This window comes from Mus pahari, chromosome 6, assembly GCF_900095145.1.
Source record: "Mus pahari chromosome 6, PAHARI_EIJ_v1.1, whole genome shotgun sequence".
Classification (NCBI taxonomy): domain Eukaryota; kingdom Metazoa; phylum Chordata; class Mammalia; order Rodentia; family Muridae; genus Mus; species Mus pahari.
The window spans coordinates 89115860-89134028 of NC_034595.1; the positions used below are offsets into that span (position 1 = coordinate 89115860).

At 45.6% G+C, this 18169-nt stretch overlaps 1 protein-coding gene across 22 annotated transcripts in view; it reads left to right on the forward strand.

Moving 5' to 3' along the window:
- Nucleotides 1-18169, forward strand: part of Eif4g3 (eukaryotic translation initiation factor 4 gamma 3) — a 212377-nt gene that overhangs the window by 169112 nt on the left and 25096 nt on the right. For 18 of the 22 annotated variants that reach the window (XM_029540030.1, XM_029540031.1, XM_029540032.1 and 15 more), the window contains 7 exons: nt 4493-4639; nt 4998-5234; nt 6940-7044; nt 10070-10202; nt 13096-13190; nt 14122-14215; nt 16448-16565. In XM_029540030.1, the coding sequence (XP_029395890.1) occupies nt 4493-4639; nt 4998-5234; nt 6940-7044; nt 10070-10202; nt 13096-13190; nt 14122-14215; nt 16448-16565 (929 nt within the window). The remainder of the gene's footprint in view (nt 1-4492; nt 4640-4997; nt 5235-6939; nt 7045-10069; nt 10203-13095; nt 13191-14121; nt 14216-16447; nt 16566-18169) is intronic. The other 4 variants (XM_021199480.2, XM_021199479.2, XM_029540020.1 and 1 more) reach the window with 1 other exon arrangement.

Sequence of the window (18169 nt, forward strand, 5' to 3'; positions counted from 1 at the left end):
AGCGAGAGTCCCCAGGAGGTATACTGTCCTCAGTGTAGTCTCCCCAGCGAGAGTCGCCAAGAGGTATACTCCCCCTCAGTGTGGTCTCCCCAGTGTCGTTGCAGTGCAAAGGGGAGAATAGATTGCTAGCCCAGGTGTATCTGTTCTCACTGATAGAAAAGAATTTCACAAAAATATTGTCTGTTCCCATCTCTAGGGTGGAGTATATGGAGACTTGCTTGAAATGGGCACAAGCATATGGTCTCCTCCAACCTGGAGAACACTGGCTGAGGGTTAGGTAGTAATGTGGAATTAGATCACAGGCAATAATTTTATTCTGGAGTGTCTTCTTATAGAACTAGAGCAGGTACTAACTTTAACATAAACTAAATTTAAAATTAACTGTTCTAATTCTGGCGTCTGAAACTGAAAAGATAGTTGTCTTATCATCAGAAATGTTCAAAATCTGAACGTTTCCTCTCTTGCTAGACATAGTAGCTCACACCTTCAGTTCTCGCACTCAGGAGCGAGCATGGAGACCTGCCTAGGATCTCAGCAACAACTAAAATAAAGAAATAAGCATCAATTTAATCCATAGCATATATATGAACATACATGCACATGACTAAGATTAAAACTTATTTAAAACAAGGAAAGCAAATGATACAATGTTACAGCATTGTAAACATAACATTCCTGCTTAGACAATTGTCTACCTGCTGAAGAAATTTGTAGAAAGGGAAACAGGAAGAGGGCGGGTGAGGCAGGCTGGTGCTGGCTCAGCACCTCCACCAGCAGCTGCCCCCTGAGCCTCCTACCGCTCCTTGCTTCTACATCACTGTGTGGGTGGGTGTGGCAAACATTGTTGTTACAGGCAATTGTGAATGCCCTGATTTGGGTACTGGGAACTTAACACTGGTCCTCTGGCAAAGCAGCAGGTGCTCCTGGAGCCCTCAAACTTTCTTTGTTGATGGATAGAACCTTAGCTCTAACGCTGAACTGGATAGTCTTCTCCCCAGGGCCTTCTCCCTCCTCACCAGCTGCCAGCATCTGGAGATGCTTTTAGTTAGTGTTGGCCTCTTTGGGAGCTGCCACACTATGCTCAAGGAGAAAACAGCCTCTGGCAGCAGAGGTCTTAGCTCAGCTGACAGTGTTCAAGCAACCCTCGCCGGGTAGTGTCGTCCATCGCATTGTTTAGAATTAGTTTTCCAATCTCAGTGCTGTGTACATAGATTGTGTACTTTACCACATACCCACATTCATATTCATATTCTCTCTCTCTCTCTCTCTCTCTCTCTCTCTCTCTCTCTCTCTCTCTCTCTCTCTCATTGTTGTGGGTTTTTTGTGCAAGGTAAGAAACACAGGGCCTTGCACATGCTAAGCAAGCTATGTTATCAGTGGTCTACCCAAGCCCCAAAATAACTCCATTTGAACCCTTCTAGGTGAAATGAATGAATGAATGAATGAATGAATTGAATACCTTCTCATGTGATTTTGCACTGCTTAGGTGAATTCTAAAGAATAAAATGGAGTCCCTTTTTTCCTCACATTGTTAGATACATTGAGGAGTTGATATTACAGATGTTTTAACAAGCCACACATCTGCACTTGGTGTCTTTCCCTACCACCTTGAGCTCAGACAAACCATGTACAACTCAGGGGGTCATAAGAGAGAAAGGCATGCTTCTGATGCATAGCTTCTCCCAATTCAATAAGTGACTAAAGGATACCACAGGATCTCAGCTAACTGGAAGGCACATAGCTGACATGTCACACCTTAGTGCCTGAAGAGAACTGTCCTACAGGCCTTATTGATAGTGACAGTGTCAGGCTAGAATATTGTCAATCATATCATTGCAAAGTCGATGCCAGCAAGACCCTGTCTCCGCAATGAAGGAATAGATTAGCCAGGCACAGCACCTCACTCCCGAACTCCCAGCACTCAGGAGGAGCATGAAAAGTGCAGGGCCAGCCTGGGCTGTGTACTGAGCTCTAGGCTAGCCACAGATCTATACTGCAGAGCCCATTCCCAAATGATAAAATATAAATACATTTTTTAAGTAAAATAAATAAACTAATTTTGTAACCTAAGTTGCCATATTTTGTTCTAATTAATTAGCATGAAAATGAAAATCTCCATTTCAGAATGCCTCTGTATTACATGCTGCTCAAGTCCTCCTGTCTAAAATGCCACTTTGTGTCTGGAGAATGAATGCCTGGATACAAAAGTGTGCTGGCCGGGTTTATGCCAGCTTCACACAAGCTGGAGTGGTCAGACAGGAGGGAGCCCCAGTTGAGAAATGCCTTCATAAGATTAGGCTGTAGGCAAGACTGTAAGGCGTTTTCTTAGTTAGTGATTGATGTGGGAGGGCCCAGCCCACTGTGGGTGGTGCCGTCCCTGGGCTGGTGGGCCTGGGTTCTGTAAAAAAGCAGGCTGAGCAAGCGGTGGGACCACCAGTGAGCAGCGCCCTCCACGGCCTTCAGGCCTCTGCTTGAATTTCTGCCTTCACTGCTTTTAACTGAGAATGACATAAAGCCTCTCCTCCCCACATTGCTTTTGGTCATGGTTTTTATCACAGAAATATTAGCCCTAATTAAGAAGGTAACGAGTTTGAGAAAGTGGTGTGAAGCAGGCTGTAATTCCAATGGGAACATGAGAAGTAAGGCCAAGGTCCTCAGCTATACCTGGAGTACTTGGGACCCTGTCTCAAAAAGTCAAGAAGATAGAAAAAAAATTTCAAAAACCTCTTTCCATGTCCCATGAGAAGTTCCCTGGTGTCTTATCTGTGTAGCAGGAGTGTGAGTCTGGGGCAAAATGGAGGAAGCTGCGGAGGAGGTTGAAGCATCGGGGAGTTACGTTCCCCTGGATAGGTGTGGAGGAAGTGAGGAGAGAGAGGGATGGGTTGTGAGTGTGTCAGACTCCTGCCGTGATGACTGGAAAGAAAGCAGGCATGGGGTGTACGCCTGTGATCGCAGCACTGGGGAAGCTGACAGGATGCTCAGGACTTGGGGCAGTCTGGTCTAAGAGATCAGACTTCCGCCTCGGACAGTAGGTGTGGCTGGCGTGAACTGGGTGAGGAAGCGTATGTCACCTGCACAGTGCGCCGAAGCAGCATCCAACTTTGGAGTTCTGTAGGCATCCTTCTGCGTGTGTCTCTGGGTGACTCCAGTAAAGATGTCTTTCCTTGCTTCTGTGCACAGTGTAGGTAGCTTGTTATATACACTGGCCTTGGAGAGAAGATAGAGAGTTGAAGGAGCTACATTTGAACTGTCACTTTGTAGTGATATCCCAAATGCTGGGACTGAGGCCTGTGCCAGTTAACATATGCCAGCCTGTTGACTGGCTCTGGGCCCTCTTGTGACAGTAGGGTGGCCCTGACTGCACTGTGATGTCATGGCTGTTCTTCGCCACTTTCTCTGGCCCTTTAGTTTTGATCAGGTGTCCACAGCCATTTCATTGATAAGATTAATCATCTCGATTAGTCTTGATAGCATATCTGATCCCAGTACTTGGTAGACAGAGTTAGAGGCTTGGGGATCAGGAGTTCAAGATCATCAAAGCTTTATAGTGAGGACAAGGCCAGCTGCAGCTGCCAGTGCTTGCATCTCAAAAATAAATCAGACAGCACGACGCTGTGTGTTTGGTTAGGGTTCCATCCCTGCTTACTTCAAAGCAAGTTAGAAGGGTGGGATGATTGACTCAGACCTATATCCCAGCCTTGAGGTGCCATAGGCAGTATAATTCCAAATCCGAGGCCAACTTGACTTCCATGATGGGACCCAGGCCTGCCTGAAGTAGTGACTCCCTGTCTCAAAAAGAGCTACCAAAAAAAAAAAAAAAAAAAAANCAGGCCTGCCTGAAGTAGTGACTCCCTGTCTCAAAGAGAGCTACCATAAAAAAAACAAAAAAAAAAAAAAAAAAAAAAAAAAAATGGTTTTCACCCACATGGCCTAGGCAGTGTGTTAATTTAAGAACTGTTGGATCCACTTTCTAAGTCCAGAAAAGCCCTTTTCCATGTTGTACAGTAACTGAGTAGGAGAATTTCGTGTTTTCTTACAATGGAGGCTACATTCTGCTGTCAGAATAAAAGGTGGGTAAGATGGCTCAGTGGATAGAGGTGGCTTGCTGCACAACCTTGATGACCTGAGTTTGATCCCCATACCCCAAGAAGAAAGTAAGACTCCTCCATGGATGCACCAAGTGCATGCATGTGGGCCTGCACATGCACACCCCTTATAGAAATGCAATCATAATAAGGTTTAAGCAAAGAGATTACCTTCCACAATTTAAAAGTGTAGGTATTTGGATGTAAGCACTGTACAGATAGTAGCTTCCATTTCAGCTTGGGATCTATCCACAAAAGACAAGGTGTGTGTCTTCTCTGTGTAAGAGACAAGACAGCTTTCTGTTGCACTGTGTAAAATCTCGGGCTACGTGTTTTAGAATGTCTACCTGTGTGTCTGTCTGCATTAAGTAACCTGGCTGCCTTTGTTCTTTGTTCTCTGAATGCAGCTGAAGGTGCCCATGGCAGACAAGCCTGGCAACACAGTGAATTTCCGGAAGCTGCTGCTTAACCGCTGCCAGAAGGAGTTTGAGAAGGACAAAGCAGATGATGACGTCTTTGAGAAGAAGCAGAAAGAACTGGAAGCTGCCAGCGCTGTAAGACCTTCTTGACATGAAGTACTGTCAGTTGTCATACAACTATCTATGGCACCTGCAGAGGGACCATGTGTGTGTGTGTGTGTGTATGTGTGTGTGTGTCTGTCTGTCTGTCTGAGCGCGCGCGCTAGCGTGGACACACGTGTGTGCGCGTTTAGAGGACTTCCTCAGCAAACATTAGTCTAACATTAGACTTTAGAGAGGCTGCTAGGTTCATCTCTCTGGAAGGATGCACACTTTGGTGTGTAGGTCTTTTTTTCTGAGGAGTGAGGCTCAGTGGTCCATGTCAGAGCATTTGTGCCCCAAAGGAGTGAGGCCCTGCCACCTTAGGTGTTCTTCCCCCGTTTTTACACAACAGCCAGAGGAGAGGACAAGGCTTCACGATGAACTGGAAGAAGCCAAGGACAAAGCCCGGCGGAGATCCATCGGCAACATCAAGTTCATTGGAGAACTCTTTAAACTGAAAATGCTGACAGAGGCCATCATGCATGACTGCGTGGTGAAGCTCCTGAAGAACCACGATGAAGAGTCCCTGGAGTGCCTGTGTCGCCTGCTCACCACCATCGGCAAAGACCTGGACTTTGAAAAAGCAAAGGTACCACGCAGAGACTCAGAGGTCTCCCTCCCCCAGGGAGCCTGCCCCTGTCAGAGCAGTCTGTGTGCGGGCTCCTCCCGCCCTCCTCATGGCCTGTGTGACTGACAGGGCTCCTCACCTATCTCTGTTAGCTCTAAGGGGCGGTGCTCCCCGGTCACGTGCAGGTCAGTCAGTTTGCAGCCTAGGTTGGTTGGTCCTTCTCTCTCTCAGCCATTTTATAGGTTATCAGTAGAAGCAGTTTAAGAAATGGACCAGGTCTGAAAAAGAGGATAGAAATGCTAGTGGGATTGCTCTGTGTGCACCACTGTGCCCACTTCAAGTCATGGTTTCTGTTTTGCTTGGTTTTTTATTTGTTTGATTGTTTGTTTTTTTTTAATAATTTATTTATTGTATATAAGTACACTGTAGCTGTCTTCAGACACACCACAAGAGGGCACTGGATCCAATTACAGATGGTTGTGAGCCACCATGTGGTTGCTGGGAATTGAACTCAGGACCTCTGGAAGAGCAGTCAGTGCTCTTAACTGCTGAGCCATCTCTCCAGCCCCCTCCCTTTTTAAAAATTATTTAGTTATTGTATATAATGCTTTGATTTTTGAGACAGGGTCTTGCTATGAAGCTCTGGCAGTCCTGGAACACACTATGTAGACTTGAGTAGCGTTGAACTCACAAAGATCTGCCTGCCTCTGCTCCTGAGTGCATGGGACATCATGCCCAATTCTCACTTGCTTCTTAAGTTTACAGACTAATTAATGACATTGCCACCTGACCATTGTATAGGAAGCTATAAAGACATAGTCTGACACTGTACAAATAAAGGAAACACATTAGAAGTGCTTCAGAGAAATAACGACACAGATGAGTCACCCAGGGTTATGTTTGTATGTGACAGAGGTAGGGCCTTCCAGCTTTCGGGTCTAAGCGTATATTTTGCATCTTACAACTTACTCGGCTTGCATAGTTTCAGCAGAGATCATGGGAAATGTAGCAAAGGACAGACAGAGAGCTGGGTCTTCCCGAGCTGCAGTATGACATGCCAGGAGCCTAGCGAGTGTGCTCTCTATAGTGGCTGCATATATTCTCCATTAAATGCCATTGCTGGGGACAGGGAAGTTATTGAATGGTTACAGGTGCTTGCCTGCCAAGCCTGTCAGCCGTGGGATCCGAGTGGTGGAAGGAGGGAACCGACTCCCAGAAATCTCCTCCCACCTCCACATGTGGCCACACAGTAGAAACACAATACAGTGGTAATAAAATGATTCTAGCCATTAAAAGTTATTCTTTAATCACCTAAAAATCTACTTGGTACCTTAGAGTGGTTCATTACCCATCTGTAATCATTCCAGCACTCAGGAGGCTGAGTCAGAGTGATAACAAGTTTGAGGCAACCTAGGCTGCAGATGAGAACCTTTATAATAAAGACAAAAGCCAGGCTGGAGAGATAGCTCAGTGGGTAAGAGCACTGACTGCTCTTCCAGAGGTCATGAGTTCAATTCCCAGCAACTACATGGTGGCTCACAACCATCTGTAATGAGATCTGGTGCCTTCTTCTGGTCTATCTGAAGACAGCTACAGTGTACTCATATACATAAAATAACTAAATAAAATCTTTTTTTAAAAAAAAAAAGACAAAAACCAAAAGTACATGAAAAAAAAGGAAATTGAATTTGTCGGCCAGAAATCATGGTGGTTTTATTATTTGCAGCCACGCATGGACCAGTACTTTAACCAGATGGAGAAGATCGTCAAAGAAAGAAAAACTTCCTCCAGGATTCGGTTCATGCTTCAGGATGTAATCGACCTCAGGCTGGTGAGTTAGGTTTCTATCAGTACACAACCATGACCAGAAACCATTTGGGAAGGGAGGGGTTCTTTCAGATTACAGTCTTACAATACAGTCTTATGGTCATAGGCAGTCAGGGCAGGAGCCTGGAGGCAGGAACTGATGAGGAGGCCATGGAGGAACTGGCTTGCTCAGCCTGGGTGTACACAGCTCAGAACCATCTGTCAGAGAAAAACCACATGCAGTAATCAGGGAAATGCCCTGCAGTCGGTCCGGGTGGAGGCATGGCCTTTTTTTTTTTTTTTTTTTAAATTAGATATTTACTTTATTTACATTCAGATGTTATCCCCCTTTCCTGGTTTCCCTTCCAAAAACCCCCTAGCCCCATCCCCCTTCCCTTCCCCCTGCTCACCAACCCACCCACACCCGCTTCCTGGCCTTGGCATTCCCCTACACTGGGGCATAGAGCCTTCACAAGACCAATGGCCTCTCCTCCCATTGATGACCAACTAGGCCATCCTCTGCTTCATATGCAGCTAAAGACATGAGTCCCACCATGTGTACTTTTGGTTGGCGATTTAGTCCCTGGGAGCTCTGGGGGTACTGGTTAGTTCATATTGTTGCTCCTCCTATGGGGCTGCAAACCCCTTCAGCTCCTTGGGTCCTTTCTCTAGCTCCTTCATTGGGGACCCTGTGCTCAGTCCAAAAAATGGTTGACTGAGAGAATCCACCTCTGTATTTGTCAGGCACTGATGGGGCCTCTCCAGAGGCAGCTATAGCAGGTTCCTGTCAGTAAGCACTTGTTGGCACCCACAAACGTGTCTGCATTTGGTGATTGTATATTGGATAGAAACCCAGGTGGAACAGTTTCTGGATGGTCATTCCTTCAGTCTCTGCTCCACACTTTGTAACTCCTCTTATAGGTATTTTGTTCCACCTTCTAAAAAGGATCAAATTATCTACACTTTGGTCTTCCTTCTTCTTGAGTTTCATGTGGTTAGTGAATTGTATCTTGGGTATTCTGAGCTTCTGGGCTAATATCCACTTATCAATAATACCATATGTGTTCTTTTGTGAATGGGTTACCTCACTCAGGATGATAATTTCTAGTTCTATCCATTTGCCTAAGAATTTCATAAATTCATTGTTTTTAATAGCTGAGTAGTACTCAATTGTGTAAATTGTGTACCACATTTTCTGTATCCATTCTTCTGTTGAGGGACATCTCAACTGAAGAATATCTAATGGCTGAGATGCACCTAAAGAAAAGTTCAACATCCTTAGTCGTCAGGGAAATAGAAATCAAAACAACCCTGAGATTCCACCTCACATAAGTCAGAATGGCTAAGATCAAAAAGTCAGGTGACAGCAGATGCTGTCGAGGTTGTGGAGAAAGAGGAACACTCCTCCATTGCTGGTGGGATTGCAAGCTGTTACAACCACTCTGGAAATNNGTTTGGCAGTTCCTCAGAAAACTGAACATAATACTACCTGAGGACCCACTAATACCACTCCTGGGAATATACCCAACATGCTCCAACATGTAATAAGGACACATGCTCCAACATGTAATAAGGACACATGCTCTACTATGTTCATCGCAGCCTTATTTATAATAGCCAGGAGATGGAAAGAACCCAGATGTTCCTTAACAGAGTCATGGTCTCAATTAAGAGTCATCTTCTAGATAATTCCAGCTTGTGTCAAGGTGACAGAAAGGGGTGCTGCGGGGAGATCAAACGGACTCATTGGAGAAGTCGGTGGTGTTTGTTTGGGTGGCATGGTGTCTTGCTTCTTGCCCAGGACTAGAGTACAGGAAAAAGGCACTGCCTGTCTTGTCTTTTCCCAGTTACCACACCACACTGCAGCTCTGACATTGTTATCTGAATTCAGTCCTGGTCATTGAGACTCGGGCTTTCTGAACTGAGCAGCTGGAGCCGCCTCTCCACAGGGAGCATGTTGAACTCATTAGCCATGTGTTTGATTTCTACAATGATGATATTGCTGTCCTTCAGACCGTACCACAGTTCAGTGAGATGAGTGTCTCCATTGAAACTCATGGGTACCCTGTCATCCTGGCTGCCATGTTTATCTGCCTCAGCTGGAAGCACTGTCCCCTCATTCCTCTCAGTTCTTAGGGCACCAATGAGGCTTCTTTGTCTTGCTAAACCCAGGTATAACCTTAGTAGCAAAAGCTGTAACCTGTTGCTCAGAGCTCCCTCACAAGCTAAATTCAACCTTTTCCACCCATTTTTTCCACCACATTTGCTCATTTTAGCCATTGGAACAGAGGCTGGGATGGAGTGAGGCAAGTTTTGTCTCCTGAGAAGAGAGAAGCAGCTTTGTGTGGCATTCTAGGTAGGGTACCAGAGTCATAGTAAAGGAAGAAAAATGGTTGTCCCCTTTGATTTAGAGCTGTTGTGAACTATGGCATGAACTGAGTATTAGCCCCTCATGTCACACAGCCCTGGAGAATCTTGCTTCTTCCTGGCCCACCTCCTTTCCTCTCCTAGTGTTGGTCGTATTGGCAGCTGCATCAGACACTTTTTCCTTCTGACTCTTACTTCAGTTGTTGGAATGTGTGCTGCACACCCCACCAGAGTTCATTTCCTTAGCTTGAAATCCTACACCTGTCATCCCTAACAAACTGAGGGGCTAGCATTCTTCTCCACTTAGCAGAAATTTTATATGGTTCCCGCAGTGGAAAAGTATACGCTTTTTCCTTTTGGGGGTTGGTGTTTTACCAGGTTTCTCTGTGTAGCCCTGGCTGTCCTACAACTTAAGTCTATAGATCATGCTGGCCTCAAAATCACAGAGATCTGCCTTCCTCTGCCTCCTGAGTTCTGGGACTAAAGGTGTGTACCACACTGCCCAGGCAAAGTATAGGCTTTTAATTGATTTTTATTTGGAAAATTACATTATTGTTGTTGCGTGTGGTGCTGAGGACCAAACGCAGAACCTTGCATATGGTAGGCATTCACCAGGTTAGAGGCCTGACCCTTTCTGGGTGGTTCTGTGTGACTTGACGCTTAGCCTTGTTCTCTTCTCATAGTGTAATTGGGTGTCCCGAAGAGCAGATCAGGGGCCAAAAACTATTGAGCAGATTCACAAAGAGGCCAAAATCGAAGAACAAGAGGAGCAGAGGAAAGTCCAGCAGCTGATGACCAAGGAGAAGAGGAGACCAGGTGAGACAGAGGCTGGGCCACAGGGGTTGCAGGGTGCTGGGCCTATTAGGTAAGTGCTGAAAGTGAGGTCACAAAGATGGTTGTCAGGCAACACCAAGACACCTGAGACTAACCATGGAAGAAGAGAGTGCACAGTGGAAATGTGTGTTGAAGTGCAAAGCCAGACATTCACTGGCTAGCAATGAGCATCTCTCTCCACACTGTCTGAGCGAGGTAAGAGAAGCAAGGGAAAATAGCTCTTTTGAAACTGATGGCTTGACCCCTCCAGGACACATTGTCCAGTGAATTAATGCATGGAGTGTCCTTAGTTGAGATACATTCTCCATTAAGGTTATAAAAATTTAGACCTAAGAATGACGTGAAAGGGGCTGGAAAGATGGCTCAGAGATTAAGAACACCAGTTCCTCTTCCAGAAGACTCTGGTTCAGTTCCCAGCACCCTCACTGCAGCTCACAACCATCTGTAAGACCAGTTCCAGGGCATCTGACATCATCACGGGGATATACATGCAGGTGAACCACTGAAGCTCATTTTAAAAGGAGGAGAAGGGGGGAGGAGAGAGAGAGGAAGGAAGGAAGGAAGGAAGGAAGGAAGGAAGGAAGGAAGGAAGGAAGGAAGGAAGGAAGGAGGCTGTGAGGCTTTAGAGGAGAGATGGGAAGAGGAAGACACCTTTATGGGGCAGAGCCCTGACCTGGCTGAGTGGCTGTTGTTTGAAAGGACCTTACTCATACAGTGGAGAGGGTACAGTCCTAACGGGGTGTCGGTTCATGGTTTGGATGGACGGTGCTTGCTGGAAGAACTGAAATGAAGCACTTCGTTTTTTTGGCTTCCTCCACTAGTCTTCAGTGTGCGCTGACTGGCACCAGGAATGCCCATCGCAGTCACGGGGTCATGTGCTGGTAACAGTAATCAGATACTGAAGTACAATGTATCATTATCCAACTGAAGTACAATGTATCATTATCCAACTCTGTTCCAGGGCCCAGTTAGAAGAGAGAAATATGGGGGATGCGAGATTTAGAGAAGAGAGGCTGCAGTTGTTGAGGCTTTTTTATTACATGGCATGCCGTGGAGGTCAGAAAAAATTGAAGGAGCCTGTTTTCTCCTCCTGCCATGTTTGTCCCAGGATCAAACTCAGGTCTTCAGGCCTGACAGCAGCTGCTTCTATCTGCTGAGCCATCTCAGCATCCCAAAGGGTTTGTTTTGTTTTGTTTTGTTGTTTTGTTTTGTTTTTTTCGAGACAGGGTTTCTCTGTGTAGCCCTGGCTGTCCTAGAACTCACTTTGTAGACCAGGCTGGCCTCGAACTCAGAAATCCCCCTGCCTCTGCCTCCCGAGTGCTGCATCCCAGAGGTTTTTAAGGGGGAAGATTGGAGAGCCTTTTCTTGTTGGTCCTGGTGAGCCAGCCTGAAGCAGGTGAGGGAGGGAAGTTCTGTGCACATCTTTGAAATGAGGGATTTGTACGGGGTGAAGGGGGAGCACAGAGGCCCTGCCGCAGTGCGATCTGTGGTTAAAACTCGTGCCTGCATTGAAGGCATCACAGCAAAAGGGGGGCAGAGACAGTAGGGACCAGAGTCCGAGAGCTCAGTCAATTTGTAAATTTGAGTTAATTTGTAAAGAATCTTGTCTTTTCCTTATTGAGAGGATAACAACCAGACGTGTTTCAGAAAAAAAGGCAAGATGTCTGCACTGTGGTGAACCACACCAATGGCCTCCACTTAAAGCAGAAACCAGAGGCCACCGCAGGTCCGCACCCTTATCTGGAAAGCTTAAGTAGAGCTGCTGACATTGAACTCAGCAACCTAAAAAAGGCTCCATACAGCAGTGGGTTGCTTTTATTTATTAATTTTATGTTTTGTTTCTGTGACAAAACCTTACCATGTGTCAACGGGGAACCTGGAACTCACTGTGTAGTCTGGGCTGCCCTAGAATTTCCCCTCCTCCTGCTTCTGCCTCCCAAACTCTGGGTTGATGGGTGTGTGCCACCATGCCTGGCTTTGCATATATTTTTTTAAATAGGTGGGAGGCAGAGGCAGGCGGATTACTGAGTTCGAAGCCAGCCTGGTCTACAGAGTGAGTTCCAGGACAGCCAGGGCTACACAGAGAAACCCTGCCTCGAAAAAAACAAACAAAAATGGCATGGCAGGATCTGACAATTAGATATGAAATTCAAGAGAAAGAGAAGTCAGGATTTCTCCTAAGCACCTAAGGCTTGTACAGAGAAATGCATGTGCATTCCACAGAACTATTGATTTAGATAGTGAAGTCTATCCAACTCCTTCCGAGGTGTAGATGCAGCCTCCTTTAACCCTTAGCCCTGCAGATCCCAGACTCTGTGCCACTTCAGCCAGAACCCATTAATCAGTGTCTGTTGTTTTTTCTAAGTAATGTTTCCTTTTTTTTTTTTTTTTTTTTTAAGATTTATTTATTTATTATATGTAAGTACACTGTAGCTGTCTTCAGATGCTCCAGAAGAGAGCGTCAGATCTTGTTACGGGTGGTTATGAGCCANCATGTGGTTGCTGGGATTTGAACTCTGGACCTTTGGAAGAACAGTCGGGTACTCTTACCCAGTGAGCCATCTCACGAGCCCCTAAGTAATGTTTCCTGATAGCCAGAGAGCTTGTGCTTGTCATTTTCATGCTGTGACTTAAATACTCCCTGCCAGCTGGAGTGGTACCCATCTGAAGGTAGCCAACCCCATCTGCTCTGCACAGGAAGACTCTGTCTCAAGAAACTGAAGAACACTCCTTTTACCAGGACTGCCATTAGTATTTTAACATTCTGTTTGTGATCTCCTTGGTTTCGATGGCATTCCTTGGTTGAAGGTATTCTCACTCAGCGACAAGCTGGCTTAAGGCAGTGATACACTGCCACACCCTCTCCTCCCCGCAGGCGTCCAAAGAGTGGATGAAGGTGGATGGAATACTGTACAAGGGGCCAAGAACAGTCGTGTACTGGACCCCTCCAAATTTTTGAAAATCACTAAGGTAAGTATTATAAAGACTTGGTGCCTTCCCGTTATCCCAGTACTTAGGAGGTGGAGGCAAGAGAATCAGAAATTTATGGTTATCCTCAGCTACATTGCATGTTTAAAGCCAGCCTAGACTATATGAGACCCTGTCCTCCCCCAAAGTGTGTGTGTGTGTGTCTGTGTGTCAGTGTGTCTCTGTGTGTGTGTGTGTGTGTGTGTCTCTGTGTGTGTGTGTCTCTGTGTGTTTAAATTTTAAAACACACACTCGCAGAGCCTAATATGGCAGCACACACCTTTAACTAGCACTTAGTTAATTATTTAGGAAGTTATGGTAGGAGGATGTTTGTGAATAGCCATGTCTATATAAACTGACGAAGCAATTTGCACATAATTGGGCATTGTGGTATAAGAAGAATCATTTGGGTCTGGAGAGATGGCTCAGCGGTTAAGAGCACTGACTGCTCTTCCAGAGGTCCTGAGTTCAATTCCCAGCAACCACATGGTGGCTCACAACCACTTGTAACAGGATCCAGTGCCCTCTTCTGGTGTGTCTGAAGACAGAGAAAATATACTCACATACATTTAAAAAAAAAAAAAAAAAAAAAGATTTGAAGCTGTGTATTTTGTTGAGCTTCTATACAAAAGACCCAAGCATACCCTGAAAGCCAGAGTGGCTGTCACACTGTTCTGTGGGTCCCACCTTAGTGAGCACAGCTCCAGTTTGCAGTTGCTTGTTTTATTTTTGAGGCAAGGTACCCTGGCTGGCCTGGAATTTGCTATGTAAACCAGGCTGGCCTGGAACTTGGCCTCCCAAGGCTTATGCCACCTTGCCCAGCTCAGTTGATGGCTCTAAACTGAAACTTTGTTGCTAAAGTTGGTTATATGGCACTGAATAAAGCCATTAAAAAAAATGTACCCTTGAATGACCGTTGGCCACTTTCTTAAAGCCCACCATTGACGAGAAGATTCAGCTGGTTCCCAAGGCACAGCTGGGCAGCTGGGGCAAAGGCAGCAGCGGGGGAGCGAAGGCAAGTGAGTCGGGTAAGTGCAGAGGCGCTGGCTGGCTGGCTGGCTGGTCTGTAACGCTGTTGCCTGCAGTTGCTGAGCCACACTCGGTGGTTCTCAGTCACGCGACACAGCCGTGTCTTTTCTATAGGGCTCTTTCAGCATTTACTATTTCTGTAAATTCTTTTAGATTTATTTTATCAGTGGATGTGTTTTGTTTGGATCTTTGTATGTACAGAACATGTGTGTTTCTTGCCTGCAAGGTCAGAAGGTGTCAATTTTGGGATCTAGAGTTAGAGATAATTATGAGCTACCATGTGGGTGCCTGGAATGATGGAGGTTCTAACTGCTGAGCCTTCTCTGTATAACACTGCCCAGCTGGCCTAGACTATCTGGATCTGTCTGCCTCCTTTTTTAGTTTGAGACAGGGGGTTCTCTGTGTTCCCTTGGCTGTCTTGGAACTCTGTAGACCAAGCTGGCCTTGAACTCACACAAAGTAATCCACCTGCCTCTGCCTCTGAAGTGCTGAGATTAGAGACGTGTCCCTCCACACCAGGCCTCAGGTGTTGTTTCAAATGCCTATAATCCTGGCATTTGGGTGATAAGGATGGAAATCCACGCCCATGCCTACCTGAGCCTAGCAAGACATAGTCGTTAGAAACCTAGTTCGTAGTTAGGTGTAGTGTCACACATTTGTAATGATAACATTCAGGAGACTGAGGCAGGAAAACTACTGTAAGTTTGAGACACCTAGGCAACATTGTAAGTCCCAGTGTAGCCAGAGGTTTGATCCAGCATGACCCTGTTTCAAAATCAGAAACAAAAAGGTTGGGTGTGTGGCTTCATAGTAGAGTGCTTTCCTGGTGTGCACAAGGTTTGAGTTAGTATTAAGAATGAGTGTAGTTTCTGATGTTTGTCATGTAGACGTCTACATCTGATGTAGATGACACAATATTAGCATCTAAGCTCACATTGCCGACCTCTGAAGAGCTGCTGACCTCTGATGGCCTCCAAGGGAGGGGGTAGTTATGATTATAATACATAGTATGAAATTCTTTAAAAAATTAGTAACAATACTTCTTAAATTTCACACTCAAGAACACACACTCTAATTGTAAAATAATATGCAAATAAATCTCACAATGTTTTAATAAGGCTATTGTTTGCCTTGGTCCAAATTCGTGCCAAATTAGACCAAATGTGACCAAAGTAGAAGAAGCCTGAACCATCACAAATATGTCTTAAAAACTAAAAAACCAAAATGATCCAAAGGGAAATGAAGAAATGTCAACAGTGTCTTCTTAAGTTACTTAAAATTCTAGTGTTTACTTGGTACATTTGCATGCTTTCACATAAATCACAGCATTATGTTGGCCAGTGCCTTGGCACATTCCCCTCCCCCTGCTTACCACACCTGTTTTTTGGTATTTGTGCTTGGTTGGTGTGTGACTAGTCACTGTATACCTGAGTATGACCTTGAACTCCTTGCATCTATCTCTATAAAGTCCTGAGATTTATGGAGTTGCCACCATACCTGGCTGAATGTTTTTAAGGACATAATGTGTGGCGAACAGAAGTTTGTAGGCCTTTTTATATCCCGATGCCCTATAAATGTACTTGTCAGACTATGGTAGGTGTCACGTGTCCTCGTTAGAAATCACTGCCTACAGCCATACTCGCTCCCCACTACGTGCCTCGTCTTGGCTGATGCTGGGAGCTCAGCAGGTCTGGGCCTGGTTGGCACCTGGATGGGAGGAGTGACTGGTCAGTCATTGAGCTTCTAACCTTTCTTGGCTCTCTTCCTTGTTAAACTGTCTCTGTTTACACTTTCTGTGGTCAAGTTACTGCTCCCAGGGCTGGGTATGCAGCTCAGTTGGTAGAGTTTCTACTTAGTGTGCACAGTGCCCTAGGCTTGAGCCTTAGTAACTCAGGAAGCGGGTATGGTGGAGAGAGAGTGGGATTCCAGCATTCAGAAGATGACGTCATCAGGACCTGAAGACTACATAGTGAGTCCCAGACTGGCCTTGCCTATATGAGATCTTATCAGAAAAAGAACAGGGGTTGGGGGGTAGGGGTGGAGTTTACCTGTTGTCCCACCTACTTGGGAACCAGTTCAACCCAGCAGTCAGGGCCAACATAGACCTGTTTCCAATTTTAGAAGGAAAGAAATTCCTGGTCTTGTTTCTTATTCCCAGATGGCAGGAAAACAAGTATTTGCATATTAACCATGTAATTTGTATTTTCTTTCTAAATCTACAACACCTATAGATGCCTTACGGCCAAGTGCTTCCAGTTTAAATAGATTCTCTCCTCTGCAACCTCCAGCACCTTCAGGGTCCCCGTCAGCCACACCTTTAGAGTTTGATTCCCGAAGGGCGTTAACCAGGTGAGCATTGCTTTCATGTTATGATGGCCGTTCCGCCTGCCAGCTCTGTCTCCCTAACACGCATTCTCTCCCTCCCTCCACCTTGCTCTCTCTCTAACATAGGTGAATTATGGTGATAATTCTTACATGGGTTCTTGTCATCCGTCTAGTTAATGTCTTCCTCTAATCTTGACATACATGTCATTTGTAAAGTGGGAATACCTTTATGGTGGGGTGGGGTGTGATGAGGAGAGAGCAGGTTACTGGCCATGCTTTGTTCCTTAGGCAGACCAGATAGAGCGCCTTGCCACACTTCCTCCAGTGGAAGCATCCTTGTTCTCAGGCATGTAAATTAAGGAACATGACCAGCCAATACCTATCTGCTTCTGTCTCAGTGTTGTTCGTTACATAATGTTTCTATTCCCAAATGTCAGACTGTTGCTCATGTGTGAGGCTTCTGCAGCAGGCTGCTGACCACTAGGACTACGGCCCGTCTGTCGCTCCTGTGGACTCTGCTGGTTCTGATTTTCATGTTCTTGTGTATGTTCTTTGGGTTAACTTCAGTCCATCCCGAGTCTCCCATCCTGCCCTGAGAGACCTTGATTAAGAATTGTCTGATGGGCTGGTGAGATGGCTCAGTGGGTAAGAGCACCCGACTGCTCTTCCAAAGGTCCTGAGTTCAAATCCCAGCAACCACATGGTGGCTCATAACCATCTGTAACAAGATCTGACGCCCTCTACTGGAGTGTCTGAAGACAGCTACAGTGTAATTACATATAATAAATAAATAAAGCTAAAAAAAAAAAAAGAATTGTCTGACATAAGTCAGCAGGGAGACAGATACCCAGGGTCGTCAAGTGCTTCCCATTTAAAGTTCTAAGATAAAGTGTATGGCTGTAGCTGGTGAAATTGGCTTCCGCCTCTCTCACATAATTCCCATGTATTTAAAGTTTCTGGAAAAGAAAACAAATGCTTGAAACCAAATGATGGAGTTTCTCAGTAATGAGTTTAGCCCTGTCTAACGTTTGCTTCCTGCCATTCAGTCAGCTCCCACTGTATCACTGTCTCTTCTTCAGAGGACTCACCACTGACAGCTAAAGTATTTTAGTAGAGTTCACAGCTTGTGCTTAACCAGTTTAAGGTCCCGGTTTAACCCCACACTCAAGAGCCCTGCAATAGAAAACAAAATTTTCTGGCAGCCAGGTGTGATGGCTCACACCTTTAATTCCAACACTTTAGAAGCAGAACCATGGGAACCTCTGAGTTCAAGACCAGCCTGGTCTTTAGAATGAGTTCTAGGACAGCCCATGCAGGCCTATGTTCTTGTCAATCTCCAGAGAAGTTGACTTGTATGTAACAGACTACTTCCAAGAGAAAGGGCCCTGTGTCATCCACACTTACACTTTACCTTGCAGTCATTGCATATGTGCCTGGGCTGTGTGGGGAAGTGTGGTGGGCAGTGTGTAGAAATTAGAGCTAAAAAGACCCGGTCCTGGAAATCAACTCAAGTCACTACGTTGGCAGCAACCTCACCGTTGGCAGCAACCTCACCGGCTGAGTCATCTCACCACGCCCCCTTTCATGTCTCTGTGTTAATTATTGTCTATTGAGCCATCTCACCACAC